The following is a 17199-nucleotide window of genomic DNA, read 5'->3' on the forward strand; positions in this document are numbered from 1 at the left end:
CTAAAACGCCGTAGGAACATGCAGATCGGAACAAAAGCAAATAAATCGAATCTTGTGAAGTAAAGCAGAAGCCCTTCTTCCAAACAGCCAGCACAACGCTAAATGAGAACTATCAGTCATCCACTAGATACAGTATTTCCCCCTCTAGACAGGAGCTGCCGTTTGCAGAAACCCCCCACCCCACACGCTAGACAGTGCAGGTACCAGGAAACGAACTACTTTTCTCAGCTACCACACGGGAGTCAGCGGTTTTAGCGCACTACCTACTCCTTTAAGCAACACTCGCAGTTCGAAAGACCTTGGCCTTTACTTCCTAGTACCTACCCGCACACACTCATGGGGGGAGGAGGGAGAGAGAGAAAGAGAAAGCTCTCCCCCCCCCCCCCCCAACCCCCGCCAGCATCTTTGAGCCAACAGCGGCGCCAGACCCAGCGCCGGGCAGAGGTTGGAGGGGGCACGCTCTGGAAACCCGGTTAGATCTCAAGGTGCCGTTACCTGGGGGCAGTGAATGATCTCCAGATAGCAGGGCTCCACCATCCCCCCGCAACCAGAAAGAGCCAGAGGAAAGGGGGAGGGACGCCTGCCCTGCCGCAGAGCGTGGAGAGAGCCTGGCAGAGCCCCTCCGCACGGAGCAACGACCGCCCGCTTGCACCTGTGCTCCCAGGGGGCGGGGCCTCCTCCAGGTGTGCGGAGGGGAAGGACGCCGGGAGCTAAGGCGGGCGCGGCAGCCTAAGCGTCGCACTCCCCAGCGCCCTCCTCCCTGTCACCCCGAAGAAATGCAGGGGAGGTGCGGTTAATCCGCACCCCGCGTCCGCGGGCTCCGCAGGCCCCGCCCGCCTCGGTCGGGGGAGAGCGGGGAGCACACCGCGGCGCGCAGGGGGTTAAGCGGCAGCCGGCGGCCAGAGCGCGCTTAACCCTTGGGCGCCCGCGGGTCCTCCGAGCCAGGCGGGGTGGCGGCACCCCGAGTCCCACGCGGCGGCCACCCCGGGCGCGCGGGCAGAGCGGGGACAGCCCCGGGCCGGGCCCGGCCCCTGGGGCGCGGCACGGCCCGTGGGAGGCTCGGCGGGCGGGGGGGAGGGAGGGGACGGCGGCGGCGGGCGCGCAGCGTCGCCAGGGCGAAGCCGGCGTGCGGCGCGGCGCGGCGGGCGCGGAGCTAGCGAGCGAGCGAGCGCCTCCGTCCCCGGATGTGAGCTCCGGGCGCCCGCGGTCCCGAGCCAGCGGCGGCGCGGGCGGCGGCGGCGGCGGCGGGCACCGGGCACCGCGGCGGGCGGGCGGGCGGGCATGGGGGGCGCTCCGAGCGGCCCCGGCGGCCGGGCCGGCATCTGCGCGGCGTCCCTCCGCTAGAGGAGGGGACCAAGCCAATTCTCCTTTGCAGCAAAAAATTACATGTATATATTATTAAGATAATATATACATCTGATCTTATTTTTTAAAAAAAAGTTTATTTTGCTCCATTTTTGAAAAAGAGGGAGCGTGGGTGGCGAGCGGTTTTTACAAATTATTCTTATTTTCTGCTATCTGTCCCCGTCCCTCCCCACCCCCTGCTGAAGCCACAATAAGGGCAGGGACCGCGGCTCCAACCTATTGGTAACCCCTTTACCCGTCCCTCCCCCCCCGCCCCGACGCCCAGCACCGTGCCCTGCACACAGTAGGCGCTCAATAAATGTTCGTGGATGATGATGATGATGATGATGAAAAACATGCACCATCAACGGCAGCAGCAAGCGGACCACGCGAACGGTGAGCAGCTAGAGCCTGGGCACCCGCTGCCAAATCTAATCCTTGTCATGGTCCTCCTCTTCCCACCCCCTCTTCCTTCCCACCCCCTCCCGTCTCTGATGCGCTGGGTGGGTTGAGGGGGCTGGAGAGGATGCTTCTAGCTCGGTGTCATCTACATGGAAAGGGGAGATGCGTGACAGCCACTCCGTTCTCCCCTTCAGGCCTTGAATGTCAGAGTTAATTCTGCATTTGTGGGGTGGGGGCGGCCGTGGAGTCCTCGGAGTACTGTGCCGCCGGAGGGGTGGCGAACCGAGGTGATTCGGGTTCAGTGTCCTCGGGCTCAACTTTCCTCCAACGCTCCCGAGCGATGGAAGGGGGGTGGCTGTTAGACCTCAGCCCGAGCCCCCTTTCCAGCCTCTTCTCGCCTTCCGTTCCTTCCCCGCCCCCTGGTCTCCAGTGGCATCCGGAAAATTCTAGGATTGCCTGGTTTCCCTCTTTGCGACGGTGGGTGAAGCACACCCCGCCCCTGGAGAAGGAGGCCGGGTCTCGGAATCTCGGCCAGGGGGTCGGGTGGAGCGTATTCCCGCTCCCAGCGTCTGTGTGCACACGTCGGTAACCTAGCAATGCCCGGGGAGTCGCTGCCGCTGTGGGGCTCCCCTCCCCAGCCCGGCCTGGGCACCACGTGCAGCCAGCCGCCACGCCAGCCCGGCTGGGTCCACGGAGGCTGGACCTGCTTCTGGCCAGCCCTCCTACCTCCTCCTTGGAGGCCAGGGCACCCCCCACGACCTCAGTGGGCTCACAGCCTTCCCGAGTGAGCGCTTCCCATGGGAAGGCTCGGAACAACTCCTCCCCTGCTCGGGACTGTCTGCTGCACGCCCCCCTCCCCCGTGGTGCCCCCCTTCTCAGGCTGCTGGGCCGGCAGACCTGTGCTTCCTTTGACTCTGTCTTGTTCTTTGATTAGCAAGAATTGGTTTTGCAAACGCCCATCTCTCTACCTTGCCACCACTCTCACTTTGACTTCTGTGTCAGTAAAGAGGTTGTGACTCAAGGTAGGCACGTGCCTGGGAGACCTGCCTGGGTAGTGGTCTGACCCCAAATCAGAGGGGCCCTTGCACGTGGAGTCCTCTGGAGGGTCTGCGTGTCCGCGGCTGTCAGCCTGCACTGAGATGATTTCCTGCTTGGGCCTCGAGGGCCCCTGGCATAATCCAGTCTGTCTTTCCTAGGTGTAGGGGTGCAAGCTGCCTGCCTTGACTGTTTCTCTGGATGCTGGCTTGGCTGCTGCGGCTGCAATTTAAAATGCAAAAAAGGCCTAAAGATGTTTTCTGTTTTCGGAAGCCTGTGGAGGAAATGAGTCCCAAGCATCATGAATTTTCATTTGCAGGAAGTGTCAGTGCATAATCTAGATATTTGTTACGGGGCTTTTGGTATTGCCCTGGTGCCAGTGGAGGATTTTTTTTCCCCCTGTGCTGAAAAAAAAAATGCATTTGTGGCTGTGGAAAGATGTTAGAGTAACACCCTGAAAATGATTAAGACTATTGAGTTATTGGGACTGCCCCCCCCCTTTTCTTTTTGGTAATGGTGGTAGTTACTTTGGAGAAAAGCTGTTGTACGTATCTGTTAACTCATTAGAGATACATGGGTTTTAAAAGTCAGAGAGAGTGGAATAAGTGTGGGATGACTTCAGTCTGAAGCAAGGCACGAGCGGAGGCCTTGTGGCCTGGAGAGAGGCATTCGCCCCATTGCAGCAGTGGGTCCTGTGCCACCGATACTCTGCACAGAGCGCGTGGATTTCTCTTCCTGCTCCTGAAAAATAGGACATGAGGTTCAAAATGGAGACATGGGGACGATCCCCCTCCCCTCTTACTGATGAGAGACAACCTTTGCTTTTTTCTCACACTAGGTTCTCACCGGTTTTTTTGTTTTTTAATTTTTCTTTTTCTCTTTCTTCCCAGAGGCAAACTATGCAAGAGGCACCAGACTCCCTCTTTCTGGTGAAGGACCAACTTCTCAGCCGAATAGCTCCAAGCAAACTGTCCTGTCTTGGCAAGCTGCAATCGATGCTGCTAGACAGGCCAAGGCTGCCCAAACTATGAGCACCTCCGCACCCCCACCTGTAGGATCTCTCTCCCAAAGAAAACGTCAGCAATACGCCAAGAGCAAAAAACAGGGTAACTCGTCCAACAGCCGACCTGCCCGTGCCCTTTTCTGTTTATCACTCAATAACCCCATCCGAAGAGCCTGCATTAGTATAGTGGAATGGAAGTATCCTTTTTTTGGGGGAAGTCTTTCTCATTTTCTCTTTTACCATCTGTTCTTCAAAAGGATTTGCGTTCTGAAATGGCACTTACAAAGTTGTAGCAGTCTGGAATGGGAGCAACAGAAAAGCTGTACGGAAAGGGTTTCGTCGTGTATACCTTCCTGTCTCCTCAGGGTGCGAGGGGCTGCTCTGAGGGTATATTTAGCTGTGTGTGTGCGTGTGTGTGTGAGTGTTCATTAAATACGAAATGGACCTTTGGTCACTTGACGCGAGATGTTTGGTTTAAACCCACCATTGTTTTTGGGGGCAGTGACACTGAACCTATTGCAGATAAGGTATGCAAATTTAAAATGAAAAGACTGCATGAGACTCTGCTGGAAAGAAATACATTTTGGACCTTGAGTGGCACCTTCTCATTCTGGTGTTTGGGATTTGTTTCTGCCACTCCGGCTAATGCTAAGGTTGCTTCTAGCTCTGACATCTGGTGGTTCTGACTGTTCAGGTAGCTACAAATATGAACGCTTGCTTCATAGGGAGGGAGCAGCATGCTCATCAATGCTATGACTTCCCGGAATTTCCTTTTGACAGGTTCCAAAAAAGCATGTGAAACGTGAGCACGAGGAAGCGTATGGAGGGAGAGGCTGGGGTGCGCCTCTTCTTCCTGAGCCCTTGTGAGTTAGAGAGCAGTCTGTCAGTGGGGGAATTTGCAGTTGCTGCCTTTATGAAACATTCTGTCTGGGTCCTTGGACTGGAGTTACATTTCTGGGTGTCTCCTTTGTATTTTTAAAACTGAACTCCAGATGCCCCAGGATGGTTGTTACGTCCCAGATCTTGGATAACCAGGGTCCTCGGCCTGCTCATCCCTTTCCCCAAATCTGGAGGCCAATCCCCAGTTCCTGCCACCCTTCAGAAAAGGTTGACTGAGGCCTTCTTTCTGAGCAAATGGCTTTCTAATTAGTCAGATGATTCATTGGTCTGGGTAAAACAAAGCATTTCCTTTTCCCAGAAGTGTATTTGGGGCTGACAGGAGCCTCAGAGTAGCTTCTGACCATAGGAAAGAGTGTGAATGTGGGGCTTCGCCCACCACGCCCAGAGTGGACGGGCTAAAAAGGGAGGGTGTTGGCCAGCAGCTGGAAGGTGGCGCTGAAACCCCCTTATAATCTGAGTACCTAGCTAGGCAGCGATTTGCATGCCTTCTGTCTTAGCTGGCTATTTTCTGTGCTTACGGCCGCAAGTTAAAATGAGGTAACTTTGTTTAGAAAGGTTTTGGAGAGGGCAGCCAAATGCAAGGGTAGGATTTGAGGGGTTTTCGTGTGTTTTTCCTTTTTAGAACAGATGTCTCTTCTCTAGAGGGAGTTACGGTGTCTCTCGCATAGCTGGGGTTGCGTGCATGTGTTTTCTCTTTAAGTTCTTTTCTGGTCTGAGAATGAACACCAGTGTCAGCTGGGAGGCAGCTAGGTGCATAGGGGGTGCCTCAGTGGCATCGCTAGAGTTGGAGGCATGTTTATACTCTGGCAGAAAGGTCTCCTCCTCCTGAGGTTGGCTTGACATGACTCTGAGTAAGCGGAGACCTGTCTGGGGTCATTAATTTCACGTGGAGTGAAGTAGGAGGCCTGACGCCATTTCTCTTCGTGCACAGTAATTTGTATATAGGGATTTATGTGTACGGAGTGAATTCCTGGATCATGCTGCTGATTCCCTTTCCCGCATTGCCAGACACATGTGTACAGGAACTAGGGGATGTGGCTGCCAATGCAGGGAGAAGCCTGCCTGCAAACGGGACAGCCTGGAGAACAGATCTTTAAACAACGTGTGATCTGTTTGTCTTTCCAAATGACGGTTTCCTTCTAGTTCAAGGAGCAGGTTGTAGAAATCCTCCTAAAGCCAGTGAAGCCAGGCCCAGTCAGACAAGGTGTCTGACAGCTTCGTTTGTTTTTACACCCAGGCGAGGAAGGGTGTCCTGCATCTTAGGGGAACGAGGAGAGTTTGCCTTATCAGAAGGAATTTTGGGGAGCGGACCCATCTATTCTCTGTTGCTCTGTTCTGTGTGGCTTGTAAAAGTCTTGTGGCAGTGAGATAGTATCCACCAACACCTGGAAACTGAAACCTGACCACCGTAAAGAAAAAGCATTACGTCTGGCCTTCCTGAACAGCATTGGTATCTCTCAGATTGCCTGGTCCGTCATTTAGGTGTTGGGAACTAAAACGGAAGGGTAGGGTATGGGGGACGGAAAGGCCATGGGTATGTTTCTATGTAGAATAACAGTGGGGCAGTTGGCTTTTAAAATTTCAGCAGGAACTGCGAAAAGGAAAAACCGAAAAGGAGATTCTGAAGTCTTTTGAAGGGGAACTGTCTCAAAGTTAGATTCCCTAGATTAGAGATTTTGTAATACTAGATGAGTTGAAAGAGTAAATATGAATGAAAGCTAATTGGCTTTAAAAATAAACCCATCAAAATTAGTAAGAGAATAATGTCGTTCATGCCCTTATTTCAGTGAGTGTCGAAGCTCTTCAGAGGGCTGAGTTCTCATGAGACTCAGGGTATCCCCAGAGAGGTAAGGTGCCTTTGTTTTCCCGGCAGTTTTGGATGTCCCAGAAGGATATCGGGATGCACGGAGAAGGGCCTGTTCATATCCTCAAAGCTTGAATATTTCAAGGTGTTTAGTTAAACCAGTGGCTTTGCCTTTTGTGGGTGAGGTTATGGGAGAAGCACTGTTATAAAATCAAGCCCCCCGCCCCCCGCCCAGGTTGCAGATTATGTTGGTGTTCAGAAACCTTGTATTCGGAAAGGCTGAAAACCAAAAGAAGATAAATAGTCATTTTGGCAGGAGTCGAATCTTGCACTGCCAGTTTTGACAATGTCTCTTAATAACACCAGAATGTTTAAGCAAGTGTCTGTTGAAAGCTGATTTCAAAGTGATTCTTCCAGACAGACCCCCGAGATTTAGAATTGTTCAGTTGTACTTTGCAAGTGTCTGGTGCTGATTTCTTATGGCTTTTTATTTAATTTGTTTATAAATTGAATGCAGTAACAGCTCATTATAAACTGAGCTCCAGTCCAGCTGTAATCTGAAACAGTGATAGGCATTGATTAGTAAAGGAAGCAGAGGGGGAGCTGGAGCCTGGCTTGCCGGTTACAGTGTCTGAGGTATTGGAACATGCCATGAGACAGTCACAGGTAGAATGCAGAAAGTCCTGGTGACTTGGCCTGCCCCAGTCCAGACAGGAGATCGACCCAGCCAAGAATAGCCCCCGAGAAAATGGCTTTAACACATGGAGGCAAGGATTTGTGGGAGAGATTTGTCTCATGAGGACTACTCTTTGTGTCTACAACAGCCAGGAATTTAGTGTTCTAAGGCCTTTGTCACTTTTAAAACTTTAAGAAGCAGAAACGTGGTTCAGAGGCTGCCCTAATTGGATGTGTGTTTAGGTTTCAATATAAAATGCACGGCAAAGAATGAACGCAATGTGATCCTTGCAGAAGAAGGAAAGGACACGGAAAAGTCATTCGATAGCGAGATTTGCCAGAGGACCATGGATGATTACATCTACTGGGGACCAAGCAGGTCTCGACAGTTCATCGAGAAGGGATTTGTGTGTATAATTTTCATTTCAAAAGTGATTCAAGAGTGGTATGATCGGGAATGTGACGAGAGAGATGGTTTACGTTTGCATAAGACATATATACCTTAACAAAATTTTTCAGACCATTTGACATATTTATATTATTGGCTATTTTTGCCAATTGTGTGGCCTTAGCTATTTACATCCCATTCCCTGAAGATGATTCTAATTCAACAAATCATAACTTGGTAAGTGTCCTTAGAGTTCCTGCTTGTCCTGATGTGTGGTTATCATTTGCCTCTGTACTTAAACTGGCAGCTAGCTTTCTGGGTGGCTGAAGTTTACAGCTATGCATGGGATGTTTCCTGGAGCTTTCCAACAGGGGGTTTGTTTGTTTGCTTTTCTCTCTGACCTGTATTCTCAAATTTATACTGAATGAAAGTGTATAAAGTCCTGAATCTTGTATAAAGAGATGTGGAACTTTTTCACGGAAGGTTCCGGTTTGTAGCAGATTTTAAAATAACTTTTCTTTCCACATAGACTTTTGCTGTCTACCATTATTTTCATGATAATAAGAGCTGCTTTTTTTTTTTTTAATCAAGTGTTATTGGGGAGTGATGGGCATTTTGTTTGGTCAGTTTTTCTGGTAAGTAGAGAATTACCGTGGACTTTGCCCGTGAACTATTCATTTTTAGAGCAGCAGCGTACAAGAAAACGAATACAGCTATGTGGAACCTAATTTGGAGAATACAGTGTAGTATTCTACTAGGAGCGGCCTATGAAATGCCCCAAGATAAGATGATTCTTTGGTTAAATAAATCGGGATACTTTCACATAACTTTATTGCCCTCTTAAAGATTTATAGCGCACATTAGCTCAGTAAGAGCTCCGGGAAGGTCTGTAGTTAAAAAACCAGTTTCATTTTGTTTAACTCAGCGAGTCCCTAAAAGTAATTGGTCATGGATTCTTCAAACAGTTTTTTGGCAGAACATATCACCAAACCAGTGTTTCATGGAACTTCCTTTGGGAAAGGTTGGTATAGTTAAAAAAACAAAAACAGAAAGAAAGAAAGAAGAAAGAAAAAAAGCCCTAAAGAGCACCAGAGTTGGGACTAGGAGCGTGATTGTCCCACAGAGCTGGCAGCTTGCTGTGTTCTGGGGCACTTCCCCAAATCCTCTCTGCGTGGCCATTCAGTCACTTGTCTAGGGGGTTGGGTGAGAAGATCCCTGGGATCGTGTTTACCTCTGATATTCCGTAATCTTTTCTCAATGATTCAGAAGGCCCATCAGGATTTTTTCTCCAGCTGTAGCATCCTCCTTGGCAGAGGCTGCCCAGAGAGGCAGGTGGGGCAGGGGCCAGCGCTGGGTCACAGGGAGCTCCCTCTATTGTTTTGCTTTCTCCTCTCTTAAGATTCATTTTGTTCTGATTTTTCTCACGTTGAAGCTGTATCTTAGTAGGGCTGGCTGTTTGTAACTGAGTGTTGTAAAGGCAAAACTAGTGTGGGGAGGGCTCTGCTGGGTTCTGAAGATCCTGAAATTATGCTCTTGTGATTTTTAGCCTCAATGGTTTATATACAGGATTTCACGTCACACGTAAGATGTTGTGGCGTATGTCCCATAATAAACGTGATGTCTGTTCACGGTCAGGCTTTTATGGTCTGATTTCTAGAGAATGCAATAAACTTGTGGACACTGCTCCCGAAGATACAACTCAACAGGACTGGATGCATGTATACACCCTTACCATCAGTGTGTATTTATACTATGGTGATTTGTGTGCTTTGGGATATTTTAAACAGCTTCTGATTTGGTTGTAGGCATGTGACATTAGATGATCATTTGAAAGGAAAAGAAGTGGCAAAAAGCCCCCATCAATGGGGATGGATCATCATAGTCTAGGCCACAGATGGTGTCAGCCTTGTTACCAAATTTAACAACGTGGATGGTGACCCAGTTTGTTGCTTTTTGTAGCTCAAGAGAACATGATTAAACAAACTTAGAAAATAAATACCTTTCAGAAAGGCAGATTAATTCAGATCAATGGAATAATTAATGTAGCTGCGTGTGTAAGCCAATTAATATTCTGATTTTTCCCAGGGAAATTCAGGGCACTGATATCTGCTGTAAGACCAGTTGGATTTCTCAGCTAACGAGTAAGGGAATAAACTATAAGAAATGGGTAAATCTGTTTTCTTCTCCCTTGCAGTCCCTCCCTAGCGGATCCTTTCTCGACAGTTCTTAAGCAGTGGTATTTTTAGGGGCGGGGGGAGAGGCGGGGTATTAATTTGGCAGACCTTTCTAAAAACCAACATGTATTCCTTTGACCTCTTACTGCTCTGAAACTCATAGCATTCGAGTTTCTGTCTTGTTTCACTTGGATGGTCACATGGCCAGATGAGTTTATTCTCTGCTTGACTCTTTAAATATTTCCTTTCTCACTGTGGGAAGGGAAGATCTTTGTGGATTTCCCCCTGACTCTTTGCAAGGTCCCATGCCATGTCGGTGCTCCTGCCAGGGAGCTGTTTTTTTTTTTTTTTTTTGTTTGTTTTGTTTTTTAATACATTTGACCCAATTTGTACCAAAGTGATTGCTCTATTTTTGGGATCGGTTTAGAGGCAGCTGAACGAAGCTTATTTTTCATCTGTAGTAAATACCTTTCAGTTAACGTGAATGGCAAAGCAAAGGGCAGAGACCGATACGGGTTGCAGAACTGCACGTGTCAGGGTGCTGGTGAATTGCTTTGCTTCGTAGCTCTGTGGGGAATGTGTATGTTGAACTCTTAGAGCCAGCTTGGTACAAGCTGTTTCTGCCTGTTACAGGTCATTTGTAGTGACGTGATTACTTCTGTTGGGTAGGAAAGGTGGCCATCCTCACTGGTCTGATAGGTATTTTGTCTGGGTTGCATGCAACTTAGCCAGCTTTGGAGATCTAGAAACTACCTTGGGGGCAGCAAGTTTTCCCAGGGTTAGATTTTTTTTTTTTTTAAATATAAACAATCTCAAGTTTCTATGCAGCTTTCATTTGTGGACTTGCAGGGACTGGTGGAGGCTGGAGCCATGGAAACGGTACAACTGAGTTCCCACAGTGAGACCCTTCTTGGCTCAGTGGGTAGCGCGAACTCCTCGCTTCCACTTATTGAAAGTGTATATCATTTGTTTAATTTCTTCTTAGCCCGGGTGGGGGGGGCGGAGGGGAGAGCTCTGCTTCATGGGGTGTCAGAGCGAGGCTGCTCAGAGTATTGTACTGCAGTGTGTTGAAGGATGCTCTATCTAGTTTCCCAAACTTCAGTTTTTCATATGAAAACTGATGCAGTTGAAGTTTTCTGCCTGTGCAGCGGGGTCCCCAGCCCCAGGCGGTGCCCAGCTCTCTGTAGTGCTGAGCTGCCCCAAATTAGAGCTGTCCCAAATGGGGGTGCTTGTCTGCCAATTAGGACCTTCCCTCATGTCTGCTAATGATGCCACCCACGGAGGGCAGGGCCTCTGGCCCAGGCCTCTCTATCCCTTTATCAGGCACAGTGGCGGATAAAGGGTGTTCAATAAGTTGCTTGTTCTACTCAACAGGCAGTTTTACCAAGGCTTTGCCCCTTTCCCGCCCCCTTTCTCATCTTGTTGTTGAGTTGAGGCCCCTTTGTTTTTCTTTAGCCAGTTGATATTTTGCATCTACAGAACCCCTCGTGTCTTCCTCTCCTCCCCATCCACACCCGGGTTGCTGTGGCCAGGTCCTCCTGGGCCATCTGAGCTTTTTGAGTTCCTCTTTGTAGCTGAACCCTCCCTCCCCCCGCATTTGTCCACCTACAGTTCCTAAACACTCCTCTTGTGAGCTTGCCCACCTCCTGGGCTTTTCTCCATCTGCAGTGCCTCTTCTCCCTTGGCCCCTCCTCCTCCTCCTTCTTCTTCTGCTGCTTCTGCTTCTTCTGCTTCTCCTGCTTCTCCTGCTTCTCCTCCTTCTCCTTCTTCCTTCTCCTCCTTCCTTCTCCTCCTTCTTCTTCCTTCTTTTTTTAAAATTTTTGAGAGAGAGAGGGAGAGCACAAGTAGGGGAGGGACAGAGAGAGAGGGAGACACAGAATCGGAAGCAGGCTCCAGGCTCTGAGCTGTCAGCACAGAGCCCGACACAGGGCTTGAACTCACGAACCGGGAGATCATGACCTGAGCCGAAGTCAGATGCTTAACCAACTGAACCACCCAGACGCCACCCCCCGCCAAGTTTTTTTAATGTTTATTTATTTTTGAGAGAGAGTACAAGTGGGGGAGGGTCAGAGAGAGAGGGAGACACAGAATCTGAAGCAGGCTCCAGGCTCTGAGCTGTCAGCACAGAGCCTGATGCTGGGCTCGAACCTGTGAATTGTGAGATCATGACCCGAACCAAAGATGCTTAACCAACTGAGCCACCTAGGTGCCCCCCCTCCACCCCTGCCAGCCCCTTCTTCACATGTCACCGCCCTTGTAGCTTTTCAGGAATAATCTCAAACTACTCACTTCCACGAAGGATTTTTTGACCCTGATCCAAAGTAACACTTTTTTTTTTCATTAACAATTTTTTTAATGTTTGTTTGTTTGTTTATTTATTTATTTATTTATTTATTTATTTATTTATTTATTTTTTGAGAGAAAGACAGACTGTGAGTGGGAGAGGGGTAAAGAGAGAGGGGGGCACAGAACCTAAAACAGACGCCAGGCTCTGAGCTGTCAGCACAGAGCCTGAGGTGGGGCTTGAACTCATGAGTGGTGAGATCATGACCTGTGCTGAAGTCAGAGGCTTAACCTGCTGAGCCACCCTGGTGTCCCCAAAGTAACACTCTTATTTGAACCTGTCTGGTGGAAACTCGCATATAAAATACCCTATATTTTAGCTCTTTATATTCTCATCTTTATGTTATCAAGCATTTTCAGAATATAATTCATAAAGAGTATAGCTCAGTGGTCAAGGATTTGACTGAAGAACACAACTCATAGTGAATCATTCTGGAATCCCCCACAGTGCCTGGCCCTCTGGTACAAAGTAGCTGTTGAGTAAACACGTGTTGTTGATGTGATTGCCAGGAGAAGCACCAAACCCATTCTTTCCTCTGAGCTTTATTCAGGATTTCCTGTGTGGCAGGTCCCTCTGTGGACTCCTTGGAGGAGGTCCTTGGCTGGGAGTGGGTGGGAAGTTATAAGCTCGTATTCTTAAAAAGGTTAGAGTCTTGTGACTCTGCTTCTCGAGCACCTCTGGCTGATGGAGCCCTGGGAGCTGGGTTTCAGAGCTGAGCTGTCTAGAACGTTTTGTGCTCAGAGTAGCGGAGTGGTGGGTCTCTGAGCAGCAGTGCTGGCTGTGGGCTCTTGGCAGTGGGACCATTGTGAGATGCCTTACAATGGCCAGGAATGTCGTGGGACGGTGTCCTTTGATTGTGTTCTCTCTTCCGTGGCTGAGATCCCAATGCACGGTGTTTCCTGGGCTGAAAAAGTGAGCACATTGGGTCTGTGTGGTCATATAGTTTAGCATCTCACTGTTTTTGCACATAGTGAGAACTTCCAAAACACAGTTTCATAACTTGGTTCCTTGGGGTTAGCCTGTAAGGTGGGTTTTAGTTCGGAATGTTATCCACACCAGGTCTTTGCTCCGCAAAGAGTTCTGTTTGAACTGTGCGCTCTTATTTCTGCACAGCTAGATTCTGTCTGTTCTGAGACAGCTCCTGTGCTGCCTTCTCAGCTCAGCCTCCTCTGAGCCTCATTCGCTCCTGCCTCCCACCCCACCTGCCAGAGTGTAAGTACTTGCTTTCTCTTTGCCCTCCCATAAGCACAGTACATCCTCCTCTTTACAGACATTAGGTCCTTTTTATAACAATCCCTCCTCGCTTTATAACTGTTATGGGGAGTGGTTTCTGTGTTGTGGTTCTGCACATGCGTTGTGGGGTCTGATGGCCTGGTTCTTTGGCTGATTAGCTGAGTTACTTTGGATGAAATCAGCATATGAGTTCCTAGAGACGGAGGCTGGAGTCTGATCGGTCTCTATGGTGTTGCAAACGTAACCCCGTGCCCGGCGCACAGTAGGCGCATCAGGAAATGTATGTGGAATGAGCCAATAAAAACACAAATGGCCATACAAGGGCTTCATGGTAAGTCCTTACGGATCAGTCGTTAATTTTCAACAATTGGCTAATGATTAATGTTTGCCCGAGAGGCTGACTTTCGTTGTCCAGTGTTAATGAGAATCCCAGGAAACACCTGTCAGAGTTTGCCTTTAATTTCAGGATGGTGTCTTTCTTGGCAAATTTAACTCTTTACATCTGAGGCAGGAGAGAAGGAAGACAGACAGACACTTGTTGATACGTTTTGAATCGTAAGCTGGCTTCTGTGTTCAGTGTTGTACGTGTGCCCAGTGTGTGCACTGTGTGCACGCGGGTGGAGCGTGAGCATCACAGTTCATAGAAAGACGGGTGGAGGGAAAGCAGCAAAATGACCAGAGGAGATAGACTTGTGTGGTAACACTGTATCCAACACTGGTTTCCTAGTCATAAAATGTGAACTGGTTTATGTGCTACACAAATCATCATATGTCTTTTCTAGTCTTACCTTGTGACAAAGAACACGTTATGTGGCTCCATCTTTTACTGAACGGACTTTGGTTGGGTATTGACAGGTTTTCAGAGACCAAGTCCAGCTCTTAAAGAGTTCAAGTTTGCTACTAGTCAAGTTTCTTAAGAAGGATTCCAAAGGGTCCTCAGTCCTTTGGCTGGTTTGTTACAAAAGCAAATCTCATTGTTTTATAGTCCCACCTTAAGCACCGGAATTTCCTTGCTCAGACCCTTTAAAAATGAGCTTGGCTTAGAGTGAAGATATTTGGATATATTGATGTGTTAGCCAGCACTTGTTGGATTACGGGTTGCAGAGACACAACTCAAATTGGCTTAGTTGGAAAAAAAAAGTGTGTGTGTGTGTGTGTGTGTGTGTGTATGTCATTTATGAACTTAGCTAACTAAAAAATCCAAGGGGTAGAAGTCCTATCAGAGGCAGCTGGAAAAAGGGGCTTAAAAGAGGGTATTGGGGCACCTGGGTTGGTTGGTTCAGCATCTGACTCTCAACTTCAGCTCAGGTCATGATCTCACGGTCATAAGATTGAACCCTGTATTGGGCTCCATGCTGAGCGTGGAGCCTGCTTGGGATTCTCTCTCTCCCTCTCTTTCTGCACCTCCCCTGCTCATGCTCTCTTCTTCTCTCTCTCTCTCTCCCTTTCTCTAAATAAATACATATAAAAAAGAGGCTGTCAGGATGCCAGCCTGCACCCCGGCCCTCGGGTGTCTGTGGCACGGTCTGGCTGGCCTGCAGTGGGTCTGTCTCACACACCATCTCAAGTGTGCATCCCTCTTAGCCCGTCTGGGGGAGGGTCTGTGGGGAGATGCATTCTTTCCTTAACCTCAGCTCAAGTTCAGTATTTTAAAAATGATTGTGTGAGAAACAAGAGACCCCTGTGGCAGATTTGTGGATAGTTTCTTTTTTTAACCTTCCCCATCAGTATTTAATTTTTAACTGTCTGCAAAATGTGAGAAGTTCTGAAATCAGAGGGGACAATTTGCCCAGCAGTAGAGATACTTATGTCTCATTAGATATTGGTGGTGGTGGTGGGGCTCTAGAACAGACCCCCAACAGCTCCTCCCCTAACAAAGTTCCTAAAGAAATTATAGATGTTCTGAAATTCTAGTGGTTGAGCTATAGGGAAGGACATCAGGGGGCATTACTGTTGCTCAGATGATGTGCCAAGGGAAGGACTGGCGGTGGGTGTCCTTGTCCTGGGGGTGGGAGATTGGCAGGTCACCCAGGAATAGACGGTAGCATCCCTGCTTCTTCCTCCTACTGTGCTCAGACGCCTGGGGCTCTCTGCCAGCAACAGCACAGGCTATGTCTCCCAAGTCCTGTTCTGCCCATATGATCAGAGTAGGGAAAGAGGCAGAAGGTGTCTTCTCTTTTTAATTCAAGTGGGATTGGAGTTCTTGCTGCTACGGTTGTTGTGGACAGTAAAACGGTGTGGCTGGGGAGCACAGCCAGCCGTGGCTGGTGGGGCGGGGGACACAGTGAGCAAAGCTGAAGATGGGGCTGAAGGGGGAATTGCCTGAGGTGACTAGTCCTATGTGTGTGTGTGTGGTGGGGCGGCGGGCAGAGATGTGGGTGGGTGGAAGGATGGATGGGTGGTTTTGACACACACCTTGAAGGATGAAGCCTTCTGGTGATTTTTGCTAAGCAGGGCCCCAGACATTGCCCAGTGCAGGGGAAAATGACTTTCTTCTCCTGAGCCTCCAAGCAATTCTTTCTGCCAATTTTTTATCCTGCTCCCTATTGGCTGAGTGGTAATTCTAGAAATCAGAGGACATCTGTTGAAATTATTGAAAGAGTGACCTTGAGGGGCAGGCTGGAGGGAAATGGGAGGCTGACCTGAGGGAGGGAAGGCAGGTTGCAGGCTGCTCAGGGGGAACGTGGCTGGCAGGTGGACCCAGCCTGGGAAGGAGGGACATGGCAGCCTGGGGCCTCCAAGCCGGTGAGGTGAGAGGCTCCCACCTTTCCCTGCCTCCTTTTTCTGTGTCCATGGGGAAGTCTAGCACAACATGCTCACAGATAATTTTGTAGAGCTGGAAGGACTCTTATTTATAAGACAGGGAGTTGAGGCACCATTATTCAAAGGATATTTTATTGAGACTTGCTATGTGGGGCAGACCAGGCTTTTCTGTCCTTGACTTATAGCCCAAGATGCTCTGGCTTGCTGTGCCCAGGAAAACCCACAACCTGGGGTCAGAGAACAACCCTCTTTGTTTTCCACATTTTGTGTTCTCACAACAGATCATCATTCAACATTTGCACGAGTGCATTCTTCTGGACACTGGAAACAATATAAAGTGACAGTCTCTTTTTACCTGTCCAGCTCGTTCTAATCAGTCATCAGTTTGGTGTGGCCCTTTCAGAATTGTTTTTCACTGTGTACGTATATGTGTATAACCTGTGCATTTTGCACAGCAGGTGTCTGTATAGTTTGGGTATTTTATTTTTTATTTTTTTAACATTCTTTTTTTTAAAGTTTATTTATTTTGAGAGAGACAGAGACAGCGCAAGTGGGGGAGGGGCAGAGAGAAATAGAGAGAGGGAGAGACAGAATCCCAAGCAGCCTCCGCACTGTCAGCATGGAGCCTGACGTGGGGCTCAAACTTGTGTACTGTGACATCATGACCTGAGTTGAAACCAAGAGTCAGACGCTCAACCGACTGAGCCACCCAGGCACCCCCATACATACTCATGTATTTTAAAGTTTACACAAGTGGGAACAGAATGCATGCATTATATAGCTTCTTTTTTTCTGCTTAACATATCATACAGATCTTTCCATATCTGTACATGGAGAGCTAACAACTTGCATTGGGGTAAAATATGCCTTGTACGAATGTGCCGTGGTTTACTTGTTCTCTTTCTGCTGAGCATTTAGGCTAGTTTCTAAAGTTTTGCTATTTCACACAGTACTGCACTGAATATCCTTGAACGTGCTTCTTTGTGCATACAAGGAAACATCTCTGGGATAAGTACTTAGAAATCAACTCTCTGGGTGGGAGGATAGTGCATTTTTAATTTCTGCACTTACTGGCACATCACTGTCCACTGCCTGTATCCATTCAGACTCCTACCCCCCCATCTCCTGGAAATG

At 48.8% G+C, this 17199-nt stretch overlaps 1 protein-coding gene across 1 annotated transcript in view; it reads left to right on the plus strand.

Moving 5' to 3' along the window:
• The first annotated feature begins 1673 nt into the window (after positions 1-1673).
• Positions 1674-17199, plus strand: part of CACNA1D (calcium voltage-gated channel subunit alpha1 D) — a 301531-nt gene continuing 286005 nt past the window's right edge. Inside the window, exons 1-3 of the mRNA XM_042927310.1 lie at positions 1674-1740; positions 3672-3981; positions 7683-7788. Of these exons, the coding sequence (XP_042783244.1) occupies positions 1674-1740; positions 3672-3981; positions 7683-7788 (483 nt within the window). The remainder of the gene's footprint in view (positions 1741-3671; positions 3982-7682; positions 7789-17199) is intronic.

This window comes from Panthera leo, chromosome A2, assembly GCF_018350215.1.
Source record: "Panthera leo isolate Ple1 chromosome A2, P.leo_Ple1_pat1.1, whole genome shotgun sequence".
NCBI classification, from domain to species: Eukaryota; Metazoa; Chordata; class Mammalia; order Carnivora; family Felidae; genus Panthera; species Panthera leo.